Source organism: Ovis canadensis, chromosome 13 (assembly GCF_042477335.2).
Source record: "Ovis canadensis isolate MfBH-ARS-UI-01 breed Bighorn chromosome 13, ARS-UI_OviCan_v2, whole genome shotgun sequence".
NCBI lineage: Eukaryota > Metazoa > Chordata > Mammalia > Artiodactyla > Bovidae > Ovis > Ovis canadensis.
This window is the reverse complement of record NC_091257.1, coordinates 69,984,414-70,010,425: the sequence shown is the minus strand read 5'-3', so window position 1 is coordinate 70,010,425 and position 26,012 is coordinate 69,984,414. Positions and strand designations below refer to the sequence as shown.

Sequence of the window (26,012 nt, the reverse complement as noted above, 5' to 3'; positions counted from 1 at the left end):
GGAGAACCGGCCTCCTGACCGCCTGCTCTGTGTCACAGGTGGTTTCACCGAGGCAGTAACCCCTACACTGGGACCCCCGACTGGCTGTACGCGGGGGGCTACTTCGAGCGGGATTTCTCAGGCTGCCCCGACATCTACTGAGAGGCCGGACCGGCCCCCAGACCCGGAGACCTGGAGGCTGGACTCCGTCAAGCGGCTGCTCTGAGCTTCCGCCACGACAGAAACCAGCTTTTCTCATGACTGTTCATGGAGATCGCACCGTCCCTGGTTGAGGATTTAATTCTAATTAACTTTTGATTGCCAAACATTTTACTACTGTTGCAGCCTCTTCATAAAACTTCCCTTGGGATCATCATGTTTCCATTAAGGTTTGGGAAGGAACCGTCTTTACAGTTCCCTTTATGTGACAGGACGAGCTGGGCTGGTGTAGAGTACAGCACCCTCTTCATTACAAAAAGTTACAAATAAAGGAAGTAATGGGAAGGGTCCATATTCCTCTTCGTGATGCAGTGGCAAAGGGTTTCTGAAAGTATTTTAAATCTGAACCAGTAACAGGAAAAGATGGATCTTGAGAAAAGTGCCACCAGGAGCATTATACAGGCCAGGAATTGCTTTCTAGATCACAGTAACACAGAAGTGGAGGTTTTCAAAGCAGTCGATTGAATGAAATGAAAAGTTGTCAGAGTTTGTATTTTTTATCAATTTTCAATAATGTAAAGATTACTTTGAAAATATTTAAGTTCAAACTACTTGAATAATACTTCGCTGAAGAGCAAGATAGGCATTAATCACCACTTTACACTGTCCAAAATGAAGCATTACCATGACAACGAGGGTGGCAAGAAACTCTGACCAGTAGTTCCCAGATGGCTCCTAGCCCTCTGGTCCCTGGGGCTCCCCCTCGCTGCAGGCCACGCCCTCACACAGAGTGAGTCCCGCACGCACGGCAGTCGACCTGTCCCTGCAGCACTCGTGTTCCTGTCATGCATGTGTGGCCCGCCTCGGGGGTGTCCTCGCCGCTGTGCGTGTCCGCCTCCGCACACATCTACACCCTGTGACTGTTTACTTTCTGTAGAGATGCCAACACCACTGGCCGTGGCAGAGCTCTTTGAATCGAAGACAATCTGCCGTGTGCACGCGTGCACGAGCACATGCGTGCACACACACGCAGCTGTACACAGTGCGGGTTCTCAGCAAGAGGGTGTCGGCATTGTGTGTCCTGGCTTCAAAACCACATTTGTAATTAAAACACTTTTAAAAGTGAACCCTTGTTCTGAAGGCTTGATTCTGTAGCTTTGGACTCTGGAGGCATGATGCCACGGTCGAGTTCCAGGGCATCTGCCTGGCGGGACCCAAGCTGGGTCCCTGGAGCGTGCAGAGGCCCCCAGACCACACAGAGGCCCCAGGTACGTGTGGTGTCAGGTTCTGCAGAGAGGAGGTGCTGGCACACCTGGTCATTAGCATCAGGAGCCCTGGGCCCCTGGTGGGGGCCGGCAACTGAAACAGACTGCTCCTCTGGGGAGTGTAAGGTTGGGGGACCCGGGGCACGTTTTAGAGTGGTGGTGTTGAGGGCAGTTTGACAGCTTTCATGGATTGTCCTGTTTCTCACCACTCCGGTAATTTGCTGCAAGGTTTGCATCTCTGAGGACTTCCCTGCAGGCCCAGATGGTAAAGAATCTGCCTGCAGTATAGGAGACCCAGGTTCAGTCTCTGGGTCAGGAGGATCCTCTGGAGAAGAGAATGGCGACCCCCTTCTGTATTTTTGCCTGGAGAATCCCATGGACAGAGGAGCCTGGCAGGCTACACAGTCTGTGGGGTCGCACAGATTTGGACATGACTAAGCGACCAACACTTTCATCTGCATCCCTGGGTCCTCCCCGAGGTCAGATCCCACTACGTAGTCCCCACCACCACTTCCTTCAAGCTTGATTCAAGTGGAAGGAGAAAGGGCAGGATGGCCTGGGACCCTAAAGCGCGGGCGGCACGAGTTTTCAACACGCACCAGAGCTGCCTCTCAGCTTGGCCACTGTGATGCACTGGGACGTCAGGGGTCTCTCTAATAAAAGAGTGTTTCCGTGAGATTTGCTTTTTAGAGACGACCCCCCATGACCAGTGTGTGGAAGGCATGGCCTTGTAGTGGGCCCCCAGTGTGTGATCGTGGCTTGGATGGAGGGCCTGGGTGGTTTTCAGAGCAACCTTATACCTTGGAATGTCCTTGTGGGATGAAAAGTAGGGCCCAGTTCATCCAAAGACCTTCAGGCTTTGATTCTGCTCCCTCTGAAGGTTCAGTTCTGTGTCTGTTGATTCACTGAACGGTTCTGAGAGCCACTGGGGAGCTGGCCACTCAGACGACATGGTGGCTGATGGACCTGCGGCATGCACACTGGAGCTGACCAGACTTCACAGGCCATCCAGGGCTGGGGCCAATGCAGTGTCTGGGTCCCTGAGCCACACAGGCTGGTCCCTTCCAGGTGGGGTGCTACTCCCCCTGGTGGGGTCAAGGTTCAGGGCCGCCCCAGCACTGGCAGGCTTCTCACTGGGCATGGCCCCCAGTCACAAGAAGGCATCAGAGAAGCGGGCCCAGCCCTCATAGGCAGTGCTTGTGTTTGGCCACTGCAGGCTTCCGTGAAGGCAAGGCCCCTCCACTCCACGGTGTGGTGGCTTTGTGAGGGGAAAACGAAGGTGCCAGGCTGACCTCTGCTCCTTCATAGGCTCACAGGTCTGTACAGGGCATTGGCCACACATGACCAGGTGTCATCACAGCCTCCCCAGGCAAACGGAGCTGGCAATGGCACCAGCAGGGCCCCGAGGATCAGCTCTGACTGTGTTCTCAGCAGCATCTCCCTTTCAGACCTTGTCCCCAGAGATGATGCTGGGGCTTCTGAAAGGATCCTCCTGCTCGACACTCGGGGAGAAGCACCTAGCCCAGCGCTGATGGCCTCTGGGTGTCTGGACAGCCCTTGCTGATGCTGCTCACCACCTGTTGCAGTGAGTGTGGAGGTGTCCAGTCAGAGGTGTCGCCATCCTTCTCAGGCTCCAAGGCCAGGAAATCAGAACAGAATGAGAGAAAGGCCCAGAATCTTCCAGCCACCCAGCCCCTCAGGTTGCCGCAGCAGGTGGCTTTCTTTCAGGAGGAAAACAAGTGCGCCTCGAGCATCCACCAGGAAGACATCATTTGCAATCCTAATGTTAAGTCACTTCAGTCCTGTCTGACACTGTGACCCTACGGACGCAGGAGTCTGCGAGGCTCCTCTGTCCATGGGGTTCTTCAGACAAGAATTCTGGAGTGGGTTGCCATTTACAATGCTAACAATCTTTCAAAAATCAGAAGCGAGGATAGCTCCCGCATCCTGTCGACCCTTGTGCCAGGAGGGGAGGGCCGGCTCAGTGAAGCCTTGTGGCCGGAGGGGAGCTGTTGGCCCCACAGGAGAGTCCAGTCAACAGAAAGTTCCTGCTGAACCTGGTTTCATGTTCTGAAGGACCTTCCTGTGTCCAAAGTGGGCATGAAGATCAGGTCCCTTGACAGCAGGGCCTATAACCTGCTGCAGGACACTAGGGGGCCTTTCCCTCAATCTTCGTCATCTTTGGGCTTCACTGTCCTGTGTGTTCTCAGCATAAGGGTTTCACAAAGTGAAGACACCATTTCAAAATCTCCTGGTACAAGCTTCCTGGACAGTCAGCCTTTGCCTGGAGGCCCTGTTCCTCTCCCTCTCTGAACTGGCTGTCCTGGACCAGAGGCTTGGCAAAGGGCTCCCTGGTCTCTGCAGAGGGTGACAACACACAGGGTCCTCCCTCCATCGCTGCAGGCACAGTTCATCCTATCCATGCAGCAGGAAAAGGTCAGGCAAGAAACACGTAATGAAGTAGCTTTATTGTCATAATTTTATAATATGTAGTAACTGTCAGTGTTCATCCATGTAAACGGAATCAGTCATTCGCAGATTTAGGGGGAGGACTGGACAGGTCAGTGGAGATAGATGTTAAACCCTGGTTTTGAATAGAGATTCGTTGCAAAGGGTGGCAGCTGACATTTGTTTTGGACTGAAGACTTCTTCACTGTCTGCTGCTCTGGCCTCTCTGGAAAGGACTCTAAATTGGCTGTGGACGTGTCCTGGAGACCAGGCGACAAACGTTTGGACTGTAGTCCTGTAGGACTGACCCAGCAAACATTGTTTCAGAAAACACTTGTTACAGTGAAGAGGGGGCTAAGGGGCACGTAAGATGGAGGAAGGGGTCTGGGTTCTCCGGGGGCTGGAGCCCATTGCCAGAAGCAATGAAATACCCAGAACACAGTGTCAGCCAGCTTGACTTGGTGGTCCCTGTGCCCGACCACTGCTCTAGGTGCCCAGTGGCTGTGTGCTTTCCAGAAGGGTGAGCTATCCAGTATCCACAAGAGTTCCGGGCCTGCCCTGGGAATGCCCACGTACATAGAGGTGGGGCCTCGACCATGGCCAACATGTCTGACGATGGGGACCACAGAGCACCCAGGCCTGCCATAGCCTGAGCCTCCTGTCCTGGGTGCCTAGCCCCCAAATTACCATCCAGTCCCACCCACTGAGGAGGAAGAGGGGGTGCAGGGAGATGGGCTTGCCTGAGGCTTCACAGCAGGTGAGTGGAAGAAGTGGAATTCAAACCTTGACACACAGTGATACCCTTGTGTACAGTTGACATTCCATCTTGTAACCATCAACACTATCAACATACACAGTTTAATAGCAAGGTTCAAGAGAGGAGGGACTGTCTTTTCAACACATGGTGCTGGAAAAACTGGATCGTCATATGCAAAAGAATGGAGTTGACCCTGACCTCACACCATTTACAAAAGTTAGAATGTATCAAAGGTCTAAATGTGAGACCTAAACAATAAATTCTTAGAAGAAAAGATAGAACACTAAGCTCACAACTTTGGATGTGGCAGTTATTTCTTGGCTATAAAACCAAAGCCACGGGCAACAAGAGAAGAAAAATAAGCAAGTTGTGCTTCATGAAAATTTAAACATATTTTGTGCCTCAGACATTAACATCAGAGTAAAAAGGCAACCCGAAGAGTGGGAGAAAATATTTGCAAATCAAACATCTGATAACAGATTAATATCTAGACTATACAGAGACCTCCTAAAACTCAATAACAACAAAAAAAAGCTGATTTAAAAATAGGCAAGGACTTGAATAAACATTTTTCCAAAGAAGATAAACAGATGGCCAATAAGCACATGAAAACATGCTCAACATCACTAATCACTGGAGAAATGAAAAACAAAGCTACAATGAGATACCACACCCATTAGGATGGCCAGTATTAAAAAAAACAAACAAACAGAAAACGAGTTTGGGCAGGGATGTGGAGAAACAGGAAGATTTGTGCACTGTTAGTAGGAATGAAATGGTGCAGCCACTGTGGCAAACAGTATGGCAGTTCCTCAAAAAATTAAAGATAGAATTACCATATGATCCAGCAATTCCATTCTGAGTATTTACCCCCAAAGAACTGAAAGCAGGGCCTTGAAGGGATGTTTGTTCAGTCATGTTCATGTGTGCTTAATCACTTTAGTCGTGTCCAGCACTTTGCGACCCCATGGACTGCAGCCTGCAGCCTGTCCGTGGGATTTCCCAGGCAAGAATGCGGGAATGGGTTGCCATTCCCTTCTCCAGGGGATTGTCCTTACCCAGGGATGAAACCAGGGTCTCTTATGTCTCCTGCATTGGGAGGCAGGATCTTTACCACAGCCTCCACCTGGGAAGTCACGTTCGCAACAGCATTATTCGCAGTAGCTGAGGCGTGGAAACAACCCAAGCATTCCTGCCCTGATGAACGCATAAGCAAAACGTGATGCAGACATACTTACAGCGGAAGATTACTCAGCCTTAGGAAGGGGATTCCGACACGTGCTGCAACATGGATGAAACTCGAGGACATTATGCTGAGTGACAAAAGTCAGTCACAAAAAAGACAAGTACTGTACAAATTCTGAAAGAGATGGGAATACCAGACCACCTGACCTGCCTCTTGAGAAACCTATATGCAGGTCAGGAAGCAATAGTTAGAACTGGACATGGAACAACAGACTGGGTCCAAACAGGAAAAGGAGTACGTCAAGGCTGTATATTGTCACCCTGCTTATTTAACGTATATGCAGAGTACATCATGAGAAACGCTGGGCTGGAAGAAGCACAAGAAGGAATCAAGATTGCCGGGAGAAATATCAATAACCTCAGATATGCAGATGACACCACCCTTATGGCAGAAAGTGAAGAGGAACTAAAAAGCCTCTTGATGAAAGTGAAAGTGGAGAGTGAAAAAGTTGGCTTAAAGCTCAACATTCAGAAAATTAAGATCATGGCATCTGCTCCCATCACTTCATGGGAAATAGATGGGGAAACAGTGGAAACAGTGTCAGACTTTATTTTGGGGGGGCTCCAAAATCACTGCAGATGGTGACTGCAGCCATGAAATTAAAAGACGCTTACTCCTTGGAAGAAAAGTTATGACCAACCTAGATAGCATATTGAAAAGCTACATTACTTTGCCGACAAAAGTCCATCTAGTCAAGACTATGGTTTTTCCTGTGGTCATGTATGGATGTTAGAGTTGGACTGTAAAGAAAGTGGAGCGTCGAAGAATTGATGCTTTTGAACTGTGGCATTGGAGAAGACTCTTGAGAGTCCCTTGGACTGCAAGGAGATCAGCCCTGGGATCTCTTTGGAGGGAATGAAGCTGAAACTCCAGTACTTTGGCCACCTCATGCAAAGAGTTGACTCATTGGAAAAGACTCTGATGCTGGGAGGGACTGGGGGCATGAGGAGAAGGGGACGACCGAGGATGAGATGGCTGGATGGCATCACTGACTCGATGGACGTAAGTCTGAGTGAACTCCAGGAGTTGGTGATGGACAGGGAGGCCTGACATGCTGTGATTCATGGGGTCGCAAAGAGTCGGACACAGCTGAGTGACTGAACTGAACTGAACCGAATTAATGTGTTTTAATTTGCATTTCCCTTATGAATAATGCTGTCCACCATCCTTTCCTGCACATCAGGCCATCTGTACACCCTCCTTAGGAGATGTCCGGGCACTTCTTTGCCAGCTTCCTTGTCGACCCTCCCTGTGCCCACAGTCACTGCACCCCTTGCCTTTCACCTGGGGGAGGGTGCCGAGGCTCAGGGAGAGGGACTGGTTTGCTTTTCTGCTGCAGGGCCCAGTTCACAGAGTCCATACTGGGGCAGGGGTGGGGGGTGGGGGCACGTGGACTGGCCTCCACGATGGCCATCTGCCGGTAGCTTGTCTCCTTACTGGTTTTTCACAGAAACCAGTGAAAGTGTATAAAGCTTTCTCTTTTGAGCCTCCCAGGACACAAGCTCCCTTGGTTTGGTATAAGGAAGTACTCATTGGAGGCCCCACTGTAGTCACTTCCCAGAAGTGTCTTCAGGTTCTAGAAAGTTGCTTTCCCTGTGGCCTCTGCTGGCAGCTTTTGCACTTCCCAAGACTTTGGACACTGACCCCTGCCTGCCAGTCCCTTCTCAGGGAAGCCAGGTGGTTTTCTTACTGTCTTCTTCCTGGTTTCACAGAGTGCGCGGGATGGTACTGCTGCGGATGTCATGACCCCAGTCACAGGCCACTGAATTTCTTCACGGGTCTCTGTTCCCATCACTTTGGTCTCTGGAACTCTTTAGACTCTCAAAAACTATCAAGGATCCCCATAGAGCTTTTGCATACATGGGTTTTATCTATGGATATTTACCATATTAGAAATTTTAAAATATTAATTTAAAAAACACATTTTTTATCAACATAAATATTTTAAAATGAAAACCAGCTCTATTTTTCCAAACCAAAAAAAAAAAAAAAAGAGAGAGAGACTCTTTAGATCACAAAGCAGTGGGTACAGAACATGTGGTGTTTTATCCATCAGAATGTTACACAGGAGGTAAGATAGACTAGGTTAGACCTGCATGTGTCAACATGGATACATCTTAAAACAGTGTTGAATAAAAGAATAGTTTTCACTTTTATACCTTTAAAAAAAAAAGCTTTAAAATGGATTTTACGTATTGATGATGGTGGTGGTTTAGTTGCTAAGTGGTGGCAAGCTCTTGTGAGACCCCATGGACCACTGTAGCCCACCAGGTTCCTCTGCGGTGCTGGTGGTAGGGGCCAGCTAAGTCGTGTCCTGCTCTTGCAACCCCATTGACTGTAACCTGGGGAGTCACACATCATCTGTAGCATGGGCTCCAGGTGTGTGCTGCTCTGCAGAAACTACAAAGTGTAAGTGAAGGGGAGTAAAGGCAATGGGAGGGCAGCGCTTCCGTTCCCCTCCTCCAGTGTGTGCAGGACAGCTGATTTCATTCGGTTCAGACTTTACACATTACACACCAGACAAGGAATGAAGGAGCAGCCTTGTCGGCAGATTATAGGGGGTCGGGGAGGATGGTGACACAGTCACGCCTTCACTGTTGCGGGGGCTGGGGGACCCCCCAGGGCACAGGGAGGGTGGAAGGTAGTTCTCAAGAGGGTCTGGGGGCGCAGAGCAGCGGCGTTGTGAGTCGCACGGGCTCCCAGGAGACCATCGCTCGTCGGGAGGACGCTGGGACCACGCACCTGAGTCCAGGGCTGCAGTCACCTTCCCCCAGGGATGCGAAGACACCGCACGGCCCCGCCGTCCTATGACATCCCCTCCCCTTAGCCGGCAACTACTTCCCCAGGTCTAGGAACCTGGCGTCCCGCACGGTCAGCACACCTGAGACACCTTGCCCCGCGCCCCGCAGGTGCCCCCGCCCCGTTCGCGGTCCCAGATCCAACGCCAGCCGCTCTGCCTGCGACCGCTTCGCCGTTCCCGGCGTCGCCGCCAGGGGCCGCCGCCGCTCCCCTATGACACAGCAACAATAGGGGCCGCTCTGGCCCGCGGGTCCCCGGCCCGCGCTTCCTCCGGAAGAGAGCCGCCGGCGCGGGGGCGGGCCTGGTGGCGAGACGGGCGGCGGCCCTCGCCAATCGCCCGCAGACTAGCGCCCGCCCCTCTCCTGACGGAGCCCAATCAGCGGCGAGAGCGGCGGGCGGGGCGGGGCGAGCAGGGTCTTCCGGCGGGGCCCGGCAGGCGCTGAGGAGGAAGAGCGAACCCGGACGGCGCCTCTCGGCGGAGTCTCGGCGCGGGCCAGGTGCGGGGTCGTCGGGGGCGGGGACGGTTATGGGGGTGGTCGGGGGCGGGGCCTGCGACGTCGGCGGTCCCCGGGCTGGCGCCGGGTCGGCTGGGGCTGCAGAGGCCGGGGGCAAGCGCGGACTGGGGCTCTCGGGCACCCCGGCCGCCGCCCCGGGCCCGCGGCGCCCGCAGCCGAGAGTGCCGGGCGGTGGGGCCTGCGGGTGGGAGTGGGTGTTCACCCGCGCAAAGTCCTCGCCGGCCGCCGGGCTCGCGTTTCCCCAGGTGCTCGCTCGGGTTTTCTCTCTGAGGGAAGCGAACCTGCCGCGCTGCAGTTTACCGGCCGTGTGTCCGGTAGCAGCGAGGGTTAGGCCTAGTTCTGGCTTGCCATCCAGCGTGTTAGCGGCCTGTCTGCCCAGCTCGAGGTTTTAAATCTTTCGGAGCCGCAGGTTAATAGATTATTTAAAATGTACGGAACGTGGTGTTGACGAGGGTCCCCAGCTGCCATGCGCTTTAGATACACAGGTAAATTTCGGGGTTTGAGAAACGGGAGCAGAAGCTGAGAACCTGGCCCTGTGGGCCGGCCCACCCCGGAATGAGTTGGCTGCAGGTGTCGGGCGTCTGAGGCCTGGCCCGGCTGCGAGAAGCGCTTTCCTTCTGCTCTTCGAGCGCAGCATTGGAGGAGGACGTTAGGGTGTCCGCGGTCGTGACCGGGCCTGCGCGGTGGTGCTTCTTTTAGGATGACGACTTCAGGAGCTCTGTTTCCAAGCCTGGTGCCAGGCTCCCGTGGGTCCTCCAACAAGTATTTGGTGGAGTTTCGGGCCGGAAAAATGTCATTAAAAGGAACTACCGTCACCCCAGATAAACGGAAAGGGCTTGTGTACATTCAGCAGACGGATGACTCCCTCATTCACTTTTGCTGGAAAGACAGGACATCGGGGAACGTGGAAGATGTAAGTGTCTGGGAGTGAACCTTGTCTTGAGGACACCTACCCCGCCCCCCCGCCGCCCCCCAACGGTCAGGGCAGCGTGGTCTTCACAGTAGGACACCGCACTCTGGGCTTGAAACCACTGGTTGACAACTTGGGAGTGTGTTGGTGGGGTATGTAGATCTGTTTATGGGCTTTCTGGTCTTAACGATTATGTCCATCTCGTCTGTCACCGGGTGTATGTGTAAAGCTCTGATGATCGGGTGCCTAAAATTGGAGAAATCGTGTAAAAATCCTGACCTTGATCACAGCCCTCTAGAAAGCTTTCTTTAGCGGTCATTTTATTCAGACAGTATCTTCTTTTGTTAAGTTCAGGAGCAGGTCAGGGCTGACTTTTTAGCTCATCTTGGAATGTTGCTCCCAAAACATCTCTATCAAAAATCCTCCAGGAGCCGGAAACCCCCCTTCCCTGTTCAGTACCGGGCCCCTCTCCTGGCCCTCACGACCTTCCTGGGGTGCCTGTGACCCTCGTTTGTCTGCCCTGCACAGACCCTGCTGGTGAGAGGCTTGGTCTCTGTGTCCCGGGGCCTCTGCCCAGCCCGTCACACAGCCCCAGGCCCTGGCCTGGCCTGTGTTTCTGGACGTCCTGGGGCCCAGCAGTGCCTCTCTTTAGGATCTGATCATCTTCCCCGATGACTGTGAGTTCAAGCGCGTGCCACAGTGCCCCAGCGGGAGGGTCTACGTGCTCAAGTTTAAGGCAGGGTCCAAACGACTCTTCTTCTGGATGCAGGTATGCAGGTTTTGTTTACTTTTTCTCTTAAAATCTTGTCATAAAATTAGGTTAGAAATTTGCTCATGGGGCCTTTGGGTTTCTGTGGGGTTTTTTTCCCCAAAACCCCTTCATATACAAGTCGTATTCCACGAAGGCAGTAATTAGGTCTGTTTTCTAATTCTATTCAGTGTATAAAATAAAGGATTTGCCTGGTAGCACAGGCGCTAAAGAATCTGCCTGCAATGCAGGAGACCCAGGCTCAATGCTTAGCATATAGTAGGTACCCAGAAAATACTGTTGTTTGATTGACCTATGTTACTTTATTTTCAAACACAATTTTTGAAAAGTGCCAGCTTATCAGAATTAGCTGTTCTAATGGTAGAATTTGCTTTCAGTTACCAGCTGGTGCTGACCCTGCTTGCCATGGAACCAAAAGATTCAAGAGTGTCACCGTGTGTGGGGTGGGGGTTGTTGTAGCGGGCTCTGCCAGAGTACAGAGTGTGTAGCTTGGCTTTGGGGGCCTTTTCGAGGCTGCAAATCCCTGGGTCACTTACAGGAGTGATTTCTGGGCTGGGCCCCATCTCTGCCTGTGGTTTGCTGGTCTCCCAGTGCCCCCTCCAGGGTCATAAGCCCAGGCTGGAAGCTTCTCTGGATGGCAGTGCACCCGTCATGGGTGCTCTGTCTCGAAGTTCTGGGGGTGCCCTCAGGGGGATGCTGCCTGATGACCCCCTGCATGTCCAAGTGCTCATCGTCAGCACCCAGCTAACTCTGGAGGGCTGCAGGCCAGGGCTGGTTGGTGACAGTGGTGTGATAACGGTTATTTTACAGCATTACATGCATTGAAGGATTTGAGGTTTTATTTAAAAAAACAAACAAACAAACTTTGACTTGGGGTTTGATAGAAAACAGCAAAACTCTGTAAAGCAATTATCCTTCAGTAAAAAATAAATTAATTTAAAAAAAAGTTTGACAACCATTTTAAAAGTCTTTATTGAATTTGTTACAATATTGCTTCCTGTTTTATATTTTGTTTTTTTGGCCCTGAGGCATGTGGGATCTTAGGTTCCTGACTAGGGCTTGAACCCTCACTCCCTGCAGTGGAAGGTGAAGTCCTAACCACTGGACCACCAGGGACATCTGGGATTTGTGGTTTCAGACAGTCACACTAAGAGCCTCATCCTGGAAGATAGGGTTACTTGTGTGCCAAGTGCTCCTAGAGCGTCAGTCTCCTCCCTGTAAGATGGGTGAGCTGCTCAGTTGTGCCTGTTGCTGTGTCCTCCCTGCAGGAGCCCAAGACGGACCAGGATGAGGAGCACTGCCGGAAAGTCAACGAATATCTGAACAACCCACCGATGCCCGGAGCCCTGGGGGCGAGTGGGAGCGGAGGCCACGAGCTGTCTGCGCTGGGCGGTAATGGTCACCTTCCCGGATGTGCTGTGAGGTTGGAGTCGGTTTCCGCTGACGTGGACCCTGGGTGGTGTGGGCCGGTGGCTAAGTGGAGGTGGAGGATCCAGGTTAGGAGCCCCCTGGGGCGGTTCAGGAGTTGGTCCTTGCTCCTGTCTTCAGTTGGTGACCCATCTGTGAACCCTATTGTGCTGGCTCCTGGCAGGAGACACTCAGCGCACAGCTCAGGGGCAGCTGAGATGGGGGCCACCCCCAGAACCCTGGTGGCGGCAGAGGGGTGGGGGCAGACCCAGCTGGAGGCCCCTGGCCACCGCAGCCCCGATCTGAGCACTTTCTGTCCTGCAGGGGAGGGTGGCCTGCAGAGCCTGCTGGGGAATATGAGCCACAGCCAGCTCATGCAGCTCATCGGACCCGCCGGCCTCGGAGGACTGGGTAACACGCCGCGGGCTTGGGAGCCTCTTAGTAACAGAGTCGGGCAGCTTGCAGCTTCTAGTCAGCTCTGTCTGAGCCATGTCTGTGTGCTGGCTTCCCTGGGCAGGGACCTGGTTTGCCTTAGGGATTGACCTGGCACCAGGCAGGCAAGGCCTTCCAGGGCCCCCAGGGAGGACACAATTCCATACTTCAGGGGAGCACAGCTGGCTGAGGAGCAGGGCCTAAGAATGTGCTACAGGGATCCTGCCTGGGCCCCCTGGTCTCCCAGGTTGGCTTGTCTGTTGGGGAAATGCTTGTTACTTTGTACTGAATTTGGACTCTGTCCTTGAACCAGGGAGTGTGCGTTGGTAGTGTCATGGGATGGAGAAGTGATAGATTTAGTGGGTTAAGCTGCCAGAACACGCCTGAGGAGTCCGGCCCTGGGCCCCCGCAGACAGGCTCTCTCTGCTCCTTCCCCTGCTTGTCCCTGGGCTGTAGTGCTGGGTGGGTCTGCTCTGTGGTGGGGGAGGGGGCCTCCAGCCAGGTGTGAGTGTTGAACTGCGTGTCCTTGCTCCTTGCAGGTGGCCTGGGGGCCCTGACCGGGCCGGGCCTGGCCAGCTTACTGGGGAGCGGAGGGCCTCCGGCAAGCAGCTCTTCATCCAGGTGAGCCTCACCCCTGGCTCTCTGGTTTCACCAGGTGTTGCCTCCTTCACAGAGGCTGGACGTAGGAGATGCTGAAGGACAGAGTAGGCACCTGGGGAGGCTCTGTCCTTTTCATGGTTCAGACTTCTCCCAGAGACCTGGCAGCGCAAGGAGGTCTGGGGCAGGATAGATGTGTTGTGGTACGTTTGTGGGCATGTCGCCCTCCAGTGTTCCCTCGCTCTCCCCAGCTCCCGGAGCCAGTCAGCAGCGGTTACCCCGTCCTCCACCACCTCCTCCACTCGCGCCACCCCAGCCCCTTCCGCTCCAGCAGCTGCCTCAGCGACCAGCCCGAGCCCTGCACCCAGCTCAGGTGATGGAGCCAGCACAGCAGCCAGCCCCGCCCAGCCCATCCAGCTCAGCGACCTGCAGAGCATCCTGGCCACCATGAGTGTGCCGGCTGGGCCAGGAGGCGGCCAACAAGGTAACACTGAGCCTCCGCCCCTGCCTCTCGCCTCACCTCACCTCACCACACCACGCCTGGAAGTTCCACATCTGAGTGTCACTGTCCTCCCTCATGGGCATCCTGGCTGGCCTCCAGCCGCTGACGGCCACTGCTTGTGCCCTAGTTGACCTGGCCAGTGTGCTGACACCTGAGATCATGGCCCCCATCCTTGCCAACGCGGATGTCCAGGAGCGCCTGCTGCCCTACCTGCCATCAGGGGAGTCCCTGCCGCAGACTGCGGAGGAGATCCAGAACACGCTGACCTCACCCCAGTTCCAGCAGGTAGACACATGGCCCAGGTGTCCTGCGGGAAGCTTGGTGTAGGGGACACTGGCCTGCCTGCAGCACAGCCCCTGGCATCAAGCATCTTGGTTCCTGAGGTCCCCTTCAGCGCTCTCATGGACTCAGGTGCCTGGCTCTTCCCACAGGCCCTCGGCATGTTCAGTGCGGCCTTGGCCTCAGGGCAGCTGGGCCCCCTCATGTGCCAGTTTGGGCTGCCCGCGGAGGCTGTGGAGGCCGCCAACAAGGGTGGTAAGTACCTGCGCCCCCACCCCTCAGCCACAGGTGAGGCAGAGATTGTCGTCTTGTAGTTGAAAAGAAAGGCTTCCCCCATGTGCAGAGGATGCCTAGTCCGATGACCCTGGCCTCTGTCTAGCTTTCACCTCCCGTCCCCCGGTCAGCAGTGCTGGGCCCGGGGCTGGAAAGGTCACGTCAGGCTTTTTAATGCGTTTTAGACGTGGAAGCATTTGCCAAAGCCATGCAGAATAGCGCCAGCCCCGAGCAGCAGGAGGGTGATGGGAAGGACAAGAAGGACGAAGAAGAGGACATGAGCCTGGATTAGGCTGCCTGCAGCCACGAGGGCTCAACCCCCAGGTCATTTGGCCTCAGTAGTGGCGTTTGTGATCACACCCTCTCACCTCTGCCCCAACGTGCTAATCAGTAAAAGTCTTTTCTTTTATCTGCCAACTCTGGATTGTCTGCGTGCCAGGGTGGGCTGACGGGAGTTGGGTGCAAGAAGCTCCTCTGGGCCTGCGTTCCGACTCAGAGGGACAGTCGTGCTGGGCTCGGGCCTCCAGACCCGCTGGGCTGCTTTTCTTTTTCTACATTTAAAGTCGACACTCAGTTACACAAGTTACTTTTTAATCTTTGTTTCAAGAAGCAGGGGGGCCAGTGATTTATAGCTTTCCTATTATTGAATATTGGTGGAAGGGAAATTTCATAATTAAATTGAAAGGTAAAAAATACAAACCCCCATTTTACAGTGTTATTTACCCTTTCCTTTAGGAAGTCAGACATAACTTAAAACCACTCCCAGAAATAAGACTTTATTACCCATAGAATCTGGAGTCTAGATAAATACAGACTTCATCTAAGAAGCCAGCTGAGGGTGGTGGTGTCTGCACGCTGGGTGGAGGGGCTGAGGGTTCTGGGGGACAAGACCCTGCCTGATGAGGCAGACCGCCTGTTGACTCCAGAAGACCCCCTCGTGCGGCTGCTGGAGCTGTCAGCTGGGGTTCCGGGGGTGGCTGTGCTACGTGGCTGGGCAGCCGCTGGCCCCCACTGCCCCCTGCACGCCCGCAGTTCGAGGCCAGGTGACTGACACCTGGTTCAGCACCAGATTCCGCACGCAGCCGTTGTAGGGAGGCCGTTTCCAGGGTTCTGAGGGAAGGGACAGGGCCTGGTTGGAGCAGAGGCTCGTGTCTCATCAGGCCTGGGCTCCCCGCTCTCAACCTCAGCGCCTGGTGCCCAGGGCAGCCTTCCTCATTCCCTGCCCCCAGGCCGAGGCCGCACTCACCCGGCAGGCCCCCAAGATGTAGTGGCACCAGGGTGTTGGCCCAGGTGGCCGGCGCCGGGCCCAGGGTGTGGTTGCTCTGCTGGTCCACCTCCAGCCGGAGCACGTTCCCGCCTTTGGTCACTGCAAGCACAGCTTCCTTGTGACCAGGCCAGGAGGATCTTGCCAGCCACAGGGCCAGGGGTATTCACCCTATTTCTTTGGCTTTAAATCCCTGCCACCCTCCCCGCTGGGGGCCTGCGGCTGACCCCTGCCGAGTCCCTCCAGGCTTGACTCTGCAGCAGGTGGGGGTCAGGAGTGTCTCCAACCTCCCACTGGGAGAGGCCCCGGCTCACCTGCCAGTCGGTGCCAGCGCCCATCACACAGTGCTGCGGGGCGTGTTACCAGCGTGGAGAACTCACCAGCGCCGTCGTTTGCCCACAGCAGGACCTAGGGTGGGAGAAGTCAGGAGGGCCCTGCCAGCCCCGATCCCACCCTGAGGCTGCGGCTCACACCTGTCTTACCTGCTTCCCCAGCACCTGCAGCTCTAGGTATGGGGGCGTCTGGCCCTGGCCCAAGTGGAAAACTAGGCCGGTGGCTGTCTGGGGCCGTACCTCCAGCTCCAGGGCCACGTCGGGCAGTGTGGCCCCCAGGGTGTCTGCAAGGAGGGGCCGTGAGGGGGAGAGCTTCGGTCCCAGGCCCCACCCTTTCTGGTGTCACTATTCTGCCCCCTGGCCACCCCAAGAGGACTGAGAGGGCACCAATCAGGGACAGACCTAGAGTGACGGCTCCCCCGCTGCCTGTGAAGAACAGGCCCTTCTCCAGGGGCCCTGAGAAGCAGGGTGTGACCCCCACCATCCGCGTGGGGGACCCCAGGAGCCGCCCATCCAGCCTCAGCCTCTTCACACAACCCCTGAACCCAGGGCTGCTGATGGCCACCTGTGGGAACAGAGAGTGAGCTGGGGTCAGGCCCTTGGGGTGCTAGGAAGATGGATAGCATCTGGCTGGGGAGGGGTGGGAGGCTGGGCGAGGTGGTGCTCACTGGGAGCCTGGGGCTGTGGCTGCCAGCAGGAAGGCCCCCCACAAAGAGCGTGTGTGGCTGGGGGCCCTGCTGTCCCTGGTGCTGCCAGCCTGGCCCCTCCTGGCTCTGGGCCCAGACCCTGTCTGTCACCAGCTGGATCCGACTTTTCTCCCAGCGCACGGACACCTGGGGGTGGAGAGAGGCACATCAGGGTGGGAGTTCCCAGATGCCCCCCTACCTCCCGCCCCGTGTCCCCTCTCCCAGTCCCTCACCGTATGCCACTGGCCAGTGCGTGAACGCTGGCGGCTCTGGACTCGGAGCTGGGGCCCAGGGCCTTCGGTCTGAGCTACAAAACGTCTGTGGTTCAGGAAGAGAACTAGGGAGGGGCTGCTGGCTGCCTGGGGGACAGCAAGGAGCAGGAGCCCTCGGGGGGCATGTGGGCGGACGAGCATGGAGAGCTGTGACCTGGAAGCCAAGCACGGGCATCAGCCTTGTGCCCTACCTACCTCCACCGCACCGTGGCACCCCCAACCCTGGTCCCCACCCAGGCTTACCAGTCACTGGGGGAGGCTGGAACATGTGCAAACTCCAAGTAACTGGTCAGGGGACCCCCAAACTGGTAGGCGTCTTGGATGGTCCTGAGGGACCCAGGTGGCAAGCAGGCAGAGTCCTGGGCAGGCTGCCGGCTTCGGCGGGCAGCCTAGGGGGAGTCGGATGGGGGTGCAGGAACATGAGGAGGTGGCTTTCTGCCTACCCCAGCCCCGCCGCCCACACCCCTCCTGTACCCTACCTTCCGAGACACGGCGGCCCGCAGCCCTTGCGGGACCTGCTCCAGGAGCTGGGTGTGAGGGGCTGGGGCGCAGCCTGAGCTCACGTTGAAGCTGCCCAGGTTCTCCTGCAGGTCAAACACGCGCTGAGGCCCCAGGAGCCTGCAGAGGGTGAGGGGTGCAGGTCAGTGGCTGGGGCCAAGTCAGCAGGTTCTTGCCAGCAAACACTGCCCCCCCCCCCCCCAGCCCCATGCCCACTCCACTCACCGCAGCACAAAAACATTGCTGATGCAGCCACTGAAGTTACGAATGTCACTGGACTTGGGCGAGCCCCCGAGGAGGAGCTGAGGGGGTCCCTCGGGCTGAGGCTGGGGCCGTGGCCCCCGGTAGGGCTTCATCTCCTGAAGCTGGTCGTCCACGTAGAGCCAGACCCTGGTGGGGAGAGTGGTATTTCCCCGCCCTGCCGCCCAACCCGCAGAGTATTGTCCCTAAACCCTCAGCTCTGCACCCCCTCCCTAAAGAGGCCAGGTAAGCCAGGCTCACCCTGTGCTGTTGCTGTAGAAAGTGACGTAGTGGGGGGCCCCATCATCAAAACGTTCTTGTGTCTTCAGCTCAGTCCTGGCCAGCCGAAGGGTCACATGACCCTGCTGCAGGGTCACCTCGCATGGCCCACCCTACGGAGCACGGCTGGGTCAGTGAGCCAGGCTGGGGGCCCAGACTCCCTCTGGCCACACGCCCCCACCCTGGTGCCCTGGAGGTGGGGCAGACGCACCGGGGACTCTCGTTGGAAGAGCAGAGCGCTGTCCTGGCTGCTGCGGAAGCCAAAGCCAGAGTAGACGTCACCCGTGAGGGGCACGGCATCGCTGGGGAGTGCCAGGCGCAGGAAGCCGTGGCCGTGGAAAGTCATGGCCCGTCCCACCTGTGGGCAGGGCGACCGTGAGGGCCTGCGGTGGCAGCCGGAAAGGGCATGCACGCGGCCGGGGGCGGGAGGGGGCTCACCAGCAGGTCAGTGGTGCAGCCGGCGCTGATGCCTGTGGTGTTCAGCCTCTTGAGATCCACGTACTTGCCCAGGGCCTTGATGCCCTTGATGCAGCCTCGCACGGAGCCTCCAGAGGGGAAGAGCTGCCGCAGGCTGCAGGCACCAGTGTCCATGGGATGAGCCGCAGTGGTGGCCTCCCCAGGCCCTACCGCCCCACCCCCACCCCAGGCCAGTGCTCACCTGGCAGGCAGTTGGCTGGGCGGCACGCCTCCCAGGTAGTAGGCGTCGGCCAGCTCCAACACATTCTCCTGCTCCACGCTGAACACTGTGGTCCTCTCCACGCGCACCAGCACGCGCTTCCGGTTGCCCCCCAGCAGGAACAGCTGGATCTGGGAGGCGCCAGCATAGGTGGGCACCTTCAGAGGAGCTGCGACCCCCACTGTCCCTCCCCACCCAGGGCCTCCTCTGGACCTGGCCTTACCGCCTTGCTGGTTGCAGTCAGCTGTGGCGGAGGTCGCTGCAGCGGGTCGGCCTCCTTCAGGCCCGCGCCAAAATCATAGAGGAGCGCTAGTTTGCCTTCTTGCACAGCCAGGCACAGGAACTGGTCCTGGGGAAAGGGGAGGGTCAGCACAGCCAGGTGGGCAGGGGAGACGTCGCAGGCAGCAGGCAGGCAGGGGCATGGACAGCTGGCAGGCGGGTGGCGTGGATGGTGGGGGTAGGATAGGGGCATGGACAGCAGACATGCCTGATACTGCAGGAAGAAGATGATGCCGCTGTAGGACACGAGCCGTAGCTCCTGGTCGAAGCGCTTGGTGTTGCTGAGCTGGCTCTCCATGCTGATGCGGGCAAAACCAGAGCCGTCCAGGTAGGAGCCATCTGTGAGCCATGGGTCCCCGGTCGACTTGGAGCTGCCGGTCAGAAGTGGGAGGGTCAGCTGAGGGTGGGCAGAGTCAAAGTGAGGGTCGGCTCAGACCACACGTACCGGGCACAAGGCTTGTCCACAGCTGTGTCCAGCTGGAAGGTTTTCTCGAAGTTGTAGAGACTGACCACCTCCTCGTTGAGTGTGTCCAGTTCAATGCAGCCCCGGTAGCCGGGGAAGCGTAGGGGTTCGGGGGGCTGTGGGCACAGTGCGCGGTCAGGGCAGACCCCAGGGGGAGCTCGGGCCAGACATTAAGTAGGACTTCATGGGACAGGTGGGCAGGGTGGCTTGCGCACCCAGGCCGGCCAGGCTCACCGTGAAGTTGCTGGGGTAGCCCCCCACGTAGAAGACGAAATCGTCCGGCTGGACATTGAGCAGCCCCTCAGCCCCAGGGGCCACCGTGTCGCCCTTGGTCTCTTGGACCATCCGATTCTCCACCGTGACAGACATGCGGCCGAACTGGAGGATCCTGAGGGCAGAGGTGGGAGGTGAGGTGTGGACACGTGGCCACACTCGGAGGTGGCGGAGTGCTGTGGGGACTGGGCGTCCTACCTGTCAATGCTGATGGCTGCGAACTGCTCCCCAATGTCCTCGTCGATGCTGAGGGTCGCAGGCCCTGCCCCACCAAGGCGGTACACCCAGTGTACCCTCTGGCCCCGCAAAGCCACACCCAGGTAGTCTCCAGCGGCCTGGGGGACAGGAGACCAGTGGGGCAGGGCCTCAGGCACCCCACCTGCGCCAGCCTGGGGCCCAGCTCCACCCAGCCCGCAGGGCCTGCCTGCTACCTGGCGGCCGCCCATGTACAGCACAAACTGGTCCCCCGTGACCTGGCCAGCTGTGGGCTCTGGGCTCTGCAGGTAGAACTTGAGGGCAGTGTAGGAGGCGAGGTTGGTGAGGTCCCGAGGGGTGCGCAGCTGCACCCCTGAGCTCCCGTTGAACTTCATGGGCACCTTGACCTGTGGCGACACACGGCCTGTCAGTGTCCGCCTCCTGGTCTCCCAGATGCTCACCTGGCCCTGGCACTCGCACCCACCTTGCTGGCTGCACCACGGGCCTGGGCAATGAGTTCCCGCACACGGCTGATACTGGCTGACAGAGCCAGGCTGGCGTTGTGTACCCCGCGGTCCTGCAGGAGGTTCAGCTTGGCCAGCAGCTGTGGCAGCGTCTTTTCCAGGGTGGACACTGCAGGCAGGGAACAGAGGGGAAGGAGGTCCTGCGTGCCTGGCCTGCCCACCCTGGCCCACCCACTGTCGGGGCACTGTGCCCCAGGACGCACCTGAGCGGCCAGCATCAAGCACCACACGGCCCAGGTCCTGGCTCTGCAGGCCCTTGTACTGGCCCTGCCACTGCTCCACATTCCGGTGCATGTCCTGAAGCCGGGCCTGCACGCGGGCAGCTGTGTCCTGGGCCTCAGCGGCCACAGCCTTGGCATGGGCTATCTTCTTGCTTGTCTCGTCTGCAGTGGACCGTGTGCAGGCTCAGTGAGGGGGGCCCTCATCCCCATCTGGGGAGACCACTAAGACCCCCTGACAGAACCAGCAACAGGGAATTAACCCCCACCCCCCTGCCTTGTGAGAACCTCAGGGTGGTGGAGACTCACCTGCCACCCTCTCCCAGATAGACAGCCCTCCTGTGCCAGCCACACGCCTGAGTTGAGTCCCCTGAGGCCTGCTTGAGTCAGCTCCGCCTCATCTCCCCCTGGTGGGTCCCCCGCCCCGCCACTCCATCTCTCCTGAGGTCCTTCCAGAGTCCCCATGGCCCCCAGGTAGGCAGGGTCCCTCTCGAGTCAGCAGGGATCCTTCCTGTGCTCTGAGCGCTCCCGGACCCTTGAAGTGTCTCCTGGGCATCCAGCTCCAGCCACACTGACCTCTGCTGCTGCTGCCACCTCTGAGCCCACTGAACACCTGTACCCTCCCCGCCCGCCCCGTGTCCTCTCTCTCCAAATGCTCCCCCTTCCTCCTGGTTTCACTTGCTACCCAGGCTGACGCTGGGGGTGACGTTTGTTTGGTGTCTGGTTCCCGACCAGAAGCAAGTCCTTAGGATTGGGGAGAGTCCCCAGGGTTGGAACCACTCTGGCCTCCCTCCTGGATGGTGACCCCACTGGACAGGCAGGGCTGGTGGGGTGATGCCCGTGTGGGCAGGTGCCCCTTCAGCTCTGGGGACAAGAGGTGGGTGAAGTGCAGGGAGGAGCCCCACCCTACCTGTGTCCATAGCCAGCATGGCTTGCACCTCCCGGACACGGGCCGCCAGCTGTTCCTTCCTGGCCCGGGCATCGCGGAGCTGGGTCCCAGTGTCCTGGAGGGTGGCCCGTGCTGTGGGGGAGACAGCTTCAATCCTGAGGAGCCCCTGCCCCCACAGTACAGGCACCACCACTTCAGTTCTCCTGACCAGGGAGAGCTAAGGCTCACACACACACAGTCAGAGGGAGACACTTGGATACAAGGGCCATCGGCTTGGGGGAAAGCACTGCACCCCAAGTCTCAGAGCAGCCTCCTAGGCCCACAGTAAATGCAACCGTCCCCATTTTATAGGTGAAACAATGGAGACTCAGAAAAGCTAAGCCACTGTGCATGGCAACCAGCACCCTGAGGTGCTCACAGCAGAGGTGCTCACCCCCGCCTGGCCCTCCCCCCTGGCCTGGCACACACACGGCCCTCAGCCAGGACAGCAGAACCATCAGCTGGTCCTCGTGTCTTCTACCCAGGCCCTTCCACGTCCTGGGGCCTGGTCACAAAGTCAGGGTGGGTGGGCCTCTGCAGGGCTCCAGGAGCGGACTCGCCCGGGGAAGTGGAGAAAATTCACACCCATGGCAGCTGCCAGCCTGACTCTCACAGTGACAATCCACGAACCCCCACACAACGTAGCTGGAGGGCAAGAGTCCCACAGAGCTGGGATGCCCCTTGGGACATGACTCTCACCGAGGTCCAGTCTTCGCTGTTCCCCCAGGATGGCCTCCTCCAGGGCACTGCTGTTAGCCAGCAGTTCCCGGGCCCGGGGCGCCAGGCCCCGCTGCACCACCATCTGCAGACGCGGGGATAGGATATGGTTTAGCCCTGCCTGGAGGGGCTGCCAGGAACAGGGGCTGCAGCCAGGGTTGCGGGTGGGGGTGGGTGTGGGAGGGTCCGGGCCTCACCGCCCACGTGTGGCTCGCCTGCTGCCGGGCCTGGTCAGCAGCGCCCTCGGCAGCCTGCACAGCTTGCAGAATGCTGCTGTAGGCGTTGGCGGCCTCAATGGCCCTCTGGATAAAGCGGTCCTGGTTGACTCCTTGGATGATGCTGTGAGGGGAGGCCGGGGAAGGTCTGAGGCTGGAGTGGGGGCTCAGCCCAGCTCACGGGCCTCCCCATCACAGCTGCTAGGCCTGCCTGCCTGCTGGCCCCAGACTCCCGGCCTAGGTCATGACCCTCCACCGCCCAGTGTACCTTTTCTGCTCCTATCTGCCAACCTGGGCCCCAACTTCTGCCCAGCCCTACAGGAACAACAGCTGCTCCGCTGAAGAGCCCTTGCAAACCAGCTCTGCCCCACCCACGGCATCCTGTTTGGGTCCCATACCTGGAAAGGTTGAGCGCCAGCTGGTCCAGCTGCCATGCGTGGGCCTCAGCAGCCTCTACCAGTTCTAGTTTGCTGCTCGCTGGGGAGAACGCATGCATCTTCTCAAGCAGTGGTGTCCGGGCGCCGTCCAGGCTGGCAGCAAGGTGCTCATACTCCTGGGGTGAGGGGTATGTAAGGGGGGACCCTCGTCCCCATCCCTGCTCACCCAAACCTGATCTGGGTGTGCCCGCCCCCACTGAGTATGCAGCCCTTGGGGAGGGGGGTGCTCACCTCCCTGGCCTGGTCCATGCCACGCAGAAGCTCAGAGACCCGGGCCAGGGTGTCTCTGGCAGCCTGCAGAGTAGCCCCCAGAGTGGCATTGTCCCGGGACAGCTCCTGCTTCCGTTGCTGGAGATGATGGGGAGAGCATGGGAGGTAACAGAACAGAGGTGAGGTGAGAAAGTAAAGGGGTAGGGGTGACGGGGTGACGAGTCCGAGGGGGCAGGGCCAGCTCTCTACCAGGGCTTCCTCCAGGCGCTCCTGGTTGCGGCTGTTGAGCTCCTCTGCCTCCCGTGTGGTGCCCACTGCCCGGTTCAGGGCCTCCCGCAGGTCCATGAGTCCGGCCTCATGCCGGGCCAACTGGTCTCGGGTGTGTGTGACCAGCGCCTGGTTTCTCTCCCAGCGTCTGGTCAGCTGCTCCTGCACACGGTCCAGCACTGGCAAGGCCCAGGGTAGGAATGGTCACTCGGGCGGTGCCCCCCAGTGCCTGCCAGCCCCCATCCGCCCTACCAAGCTGACGGGACGCCAGTCTGGACTGGCCTCAGCCCCAGGGCCCTTCCCACTCTGCCCTGCTGGGAGGACCCCACTCACATCGCTGGGCCTCCCCCAGCTCGGCCTCAGCGGCTGCTCGTGGAATCCCCAGGTCACGTGCCCGCATCTCCTGGAGCAGCCGTTCCACTTCGGCCAGCACCCGGCGCAGCTGCTCACCCGATGGGATTGAGGCATTGGCTGGTGCCAGGCGGTCCGTCTGGGACTCCAGCTCTGTGGGGGTTTGGGGAACGGGCTGTCAGGGCCCAGGGCTAGCCTGCTGCCAGGCAGAACTCTACCCACTAGCTTCCATCCAGAAGCCCCTGGCCAAGCCTCTTCAGACACCCCACACATGAGCTGGCAGGCCCTGACTCTGAGGCCTGCCTGGCCTCCGGTCCATGTCGCCTCGCCTCCCGCAACCCCCACGGCAACACCCCCACCACTCCCTCTGCTCAGCCCACTCCTTGGTCCCCTGGTTTAACCAGCCCTCCTCCCAGCCCAGCGCTCAGTCGCAATTTCATCTTCTAGACCCTATCCTGGGCCTGGTCCCTTCTGATCTCTTCTTGTGACACGTGTCAGGTTTTAACTAAGGCTCACCCACCACTTTTACAACTTTGCAGGGACCACCTGCCCTCTTGTTCTGGCCACGGGGGCTGCCCCTCTCCCCTCCCTACTCGGACCTGCTGTTTCTGTGACCAGGGCGCCATCTCCCTATCTAAACACCCCAAAGTGTGTTTAGAGGCCAAGCCCCCAGAGGCACACCTCTGCCCTCAGCTCAGAACATCACTCTGCTCAACTCTCCCCACCCGCCCAGCTGGGCCAGTGCCTACCGTTCAGGGCAAGGTCCACAGCCCGGACGGCTGCCAGCAGCGTCCGTGCCCAGCCCAGCGTGGCCTCGGTGCTGTCCAGTAGGTGGCTGGCCTGGGCTCGGGCTTTGGTGGCCTGTGAACAAAGTGCCCCATCAGGCCTCAGCCCCTGCTGGCTGAGGAAAGCCTGGGAGCCTGGGGAGGGACCTTGAGCCTGAGCCGAGGTCAGGGGTGATTCTGGGTGGTTTGGGGCCTGAGGAGAGAGACTTCTCAGGGAGGGTTTTGCTGAGAGGGAGTGGGGGCATCTCTGGAGGACTATTCCAAGGGGTTCTGGGGCGGGAGTCCCCAGGGGCCTGCCTGGCCATCCAGATGCTGAGTGTCCTGCCCAAGGCTTGAGATCTGTCGTTCCAGTGCCTCCAGCTGCTGTGTGGTCTCATAATGGGGGCCCGGGGGGCTCCGGAGCTGGCTCTAAGGGAGAAGAAGGTGAGCCTGTGACCCAGGACAGGTAGGCTGGGGGCCAGGAAGGCTGGGGGCCAGGAGAGGGTGTCTGGGGGTCGGGCAGGGCAGTACCTGCAGGTCAGTGATGGAGGCGTTCAGCCTGTGCAGCCTGGCCCAGGCCACAGAGCTGGCGTTGATGCCACTCAGCTGCTCCCGGATGGCAGGGAGGAGGGTGCCGGCCCGCTCCAGGTCATCCAGGAGCAGGACCACACAGTGGTCACACACTGTAGGCAGGGGGCAGGTGGGTGTGGGGTGAGGGGGGCAGGGAGGGCAGGGGCCAGCAGGGAGTCACAGGGGCGTCAGCATGGTAGAGATGGTCACTGGGGCTCACAGAGATATAACAGGGGTACTGAGCTGGGCTGAGGGTGATGAGGTGAGTGGGAGGTCAGAGGTTAGCATGGGGGTCTCAGGATCAACAGGAGGACAGTTATGGGGTCTCAGAAAACAGAGAGAGAGCTAGGGCCAGAGGGCTGCTCTGGAAGTCAAGATGAATGTCAGGGTCACCAGGTCAGCAGGGGGCTGGGACCTGCACTGCCCCAGGGCAGGGTGAGCAAGGTGTGTTCCGGTGGCCAGGGCAGGGACACACCTTCACAGTGCACGCCGTGGCCCCCAGGTCCTCCTGGCACGGGCACCTGGTGCTGGTGGCTGCAGGTCTCACAGCGTTCCCCACTGAGCCCAGGAGGGCACGTGCAGCGGCCCGTGTGCAGGTCACAGTGGCCCCCCTGGCACTGGCAGCCTTGGGTAGGAGGGGTGGGAGAGGCAGGGTGAGTAGCTGGCTGAGGACCCTGGGGGTACTCGCCATCCCAAGGTACCCCGCCTGCTCGCACTCACGCCTGCAGCCCTGCTCGGGGAGCCCCCAGTGGCCGGGGGCACACTCGCGACACTGGGGTCCCCCCGTCCCTGGCCGGCAGTGGCACTGCCCACTTTGGGGGTGGCATTCGGAACTCTCGGCGGCTGGTCCACAGGCGCATGGGTGGCAGCCCTCGCAGGCCTCGAAGCCAAAGTGTCCTTCCTGGGGGCACAGACTGCAGTCACGGCTCTGCCCAGCCCTCAAAATCCACCTTCCTTCAGCCCTGGAGCCATGAGGCCCCGCCCACACAAAGCCCCGCCCCTCCAACCGGGCCCCAC

At 58.4% G+C, this 26,012-nt stretch overlaps 3 protein-coding genes across 3 annotated transcripts in view; 2 read left to right on the top strand and 1 right to left on the bottom strand.

Annotated features, from left to right (window-relative positions):
* Window positions 1-1,265, top strand: part of OSBPL2 (oxysterol binding protein like 2) — a 35,993-nt gene extending 34,728 nt beyond the window's left edge. The window contains exon 14 of the mRNA XM_069546774.1: window positions 39-1,265. Coding sequence (XP_069402875.1) covers window positions 39-141 — 103 coding nt within the window. The 3' untranslated portion in view covers window positions 142-1,265. The remainder of the gene's footprint in view (window positions 1-38) is intronic.
* Window positions 1,266-8,939: 7,674 nt separating this feature from the next.
* On the top strand, window positions 8,940-14,754 carry ADRM1 (ADRM1 26S proteasome ubiquitin receptor). The gene is made up of 10 exons (XM_069546791.1): window positions 8,940-9,150; window positions 9,868-10,081; window positions 10,731-10,847; window positions 12,116-12,239; window positions 12,579-12,665; window positions 13,226-13,307; window positions 13,535-13,767; window positions 13,913-14,070; window positions 14,217-14,319; window positions 14,523-14,754. The coding sequence occupies exons 2-10, from the start codon at window positions 9,869-9,871 to the stop codon at window positions 14,627-14,629; spliced, it is 1,224 nt and encodes a 407-aa protein (XP_069402892.1). The 5' UTR covers window positions 8,940-9,150; window position 9,868; the 3' UTR covers window positions 14,630-14,754.
* Window positions 14,755-14,911: 157 nt separating this feature from the next.
* Window positions 14,912-26,012, bottom strand: part of LAMA5 (laminin subunit alpha 5) — a 51,270-nt gene continuing 40,169 nt past the window's right edge. The window contains exons 47-80 of the mRNA XM_069546790.1: window positions 25,716-25,896; window positions 25,471-25,620; window positions 24,957-25,108; window positions 24,744-24,854; window positions 24,411-24,522; window positions 23,644-23,814; window positions 23,293-23,489; window positions 23,065-23,181; window positions 22,795-22,949; window positions 22,379-22,520; window positions 22,164-22,266; window positions 21,447-21,557; window positions 20,522-20,701; window positions 20,279-20,427; window positions 20,031-20,201; window positions 19,798-19,934; window positions 19,561-19,714; window positions 19,309-19,442; window positions 19,072-19,234; window positions 18,808-18,933; window positions 18,567-18,715; window positions 18,347-18,479; window positions 18,120-18,266; window positions 17,891-18,021; window positions 17,615-17,779; window positions 17,371-17,509; window positions 17,135-17,280; window positions 16,853-17,045; window positions 16,602-16,766; window positions 16,336-16,498; window positions 16,084-16,217; window positions 15,916-16,009; window positions 15,584-15,703; window positions 14,912-15,447 (exon numbers count right to left, since the gene is read on the bottom strand). Coding sequence (XP_069402891.1) covers window positions 15,320-15,447; window positions 15,584-15,703; window positions 15,916-16,009; window positions 16,084-16,217; window positions 16,336-16,498; window positions 16,602-16,766; window positions 16,853-17,045; window positions 17,135-17,280; window positions 17,371-17,509; window positions 17,615-17,779; window positions 17,891-18,021; window positions 18,120-18,266; window positions 18,347-18,479; window positions 18,567-18,715; window positions 18,808-18,933; window positions 19,072-19,234; window positions 19,309-19,442; window positions 19,561-19,714; window positions 19,798-19,934; window positions 20,031-20,201; window positions 20,279-20,427; window positions 20,522-20,701; window positions 21,447-21,557; window positions 22,164-22,266; window positions 22,379-22,520; window positions 22,795-22,949; window positions 23,065-23,181; window positions 23,293-23,489; window positions 23,644-23,814; window positions 24,411-24,522; window positions 24,744-24,854; window positions 24,957-25,108; window positions 25,471-25,620; window positions 25,716-25,896 — 4,923 coding nt within the window. The 3' untranslated portion in view covers window positions 14,912-15,319. The remainder of the gene's footprint in view (window positions 15,448-15,583; window positions 15,704-15,915; window positions 16,010-16,083; window positions 16,218-16,335; window positions 16,499-16,601; window positions 16,767-16,852; window positions 17,046-17,134; window positions 17,281-17,370; window positions 17,510-17,614; window positions 17,780-17,890; window positions 18,022-18,119; window positions 18,267-18,346; window positions 18,480-18,566; window positions 18,716-18,807; window positions 18,934-19,071; window positions 19,235-19,308; window positions 19,443-19,560; window positions 19,715-19,797; window positions 19,935-20,030; window positions 20,202-20,278; window positions 20,428-20,521; window positions 20,702-21,446; window positions 21,558-22,163; window positions 22,267-22,378; window positions 22,521-22,794; window positions 22,950-23,064; window positions 23,182-23,292; window positions 23,490-23,643; window positions 23,815-24,410; window positions 24,523-24,743; window positions 24,855-24,956; window positions 25,109-25,470; window positions 25,621-25,715; window positions 25,897-26,012) is intronic.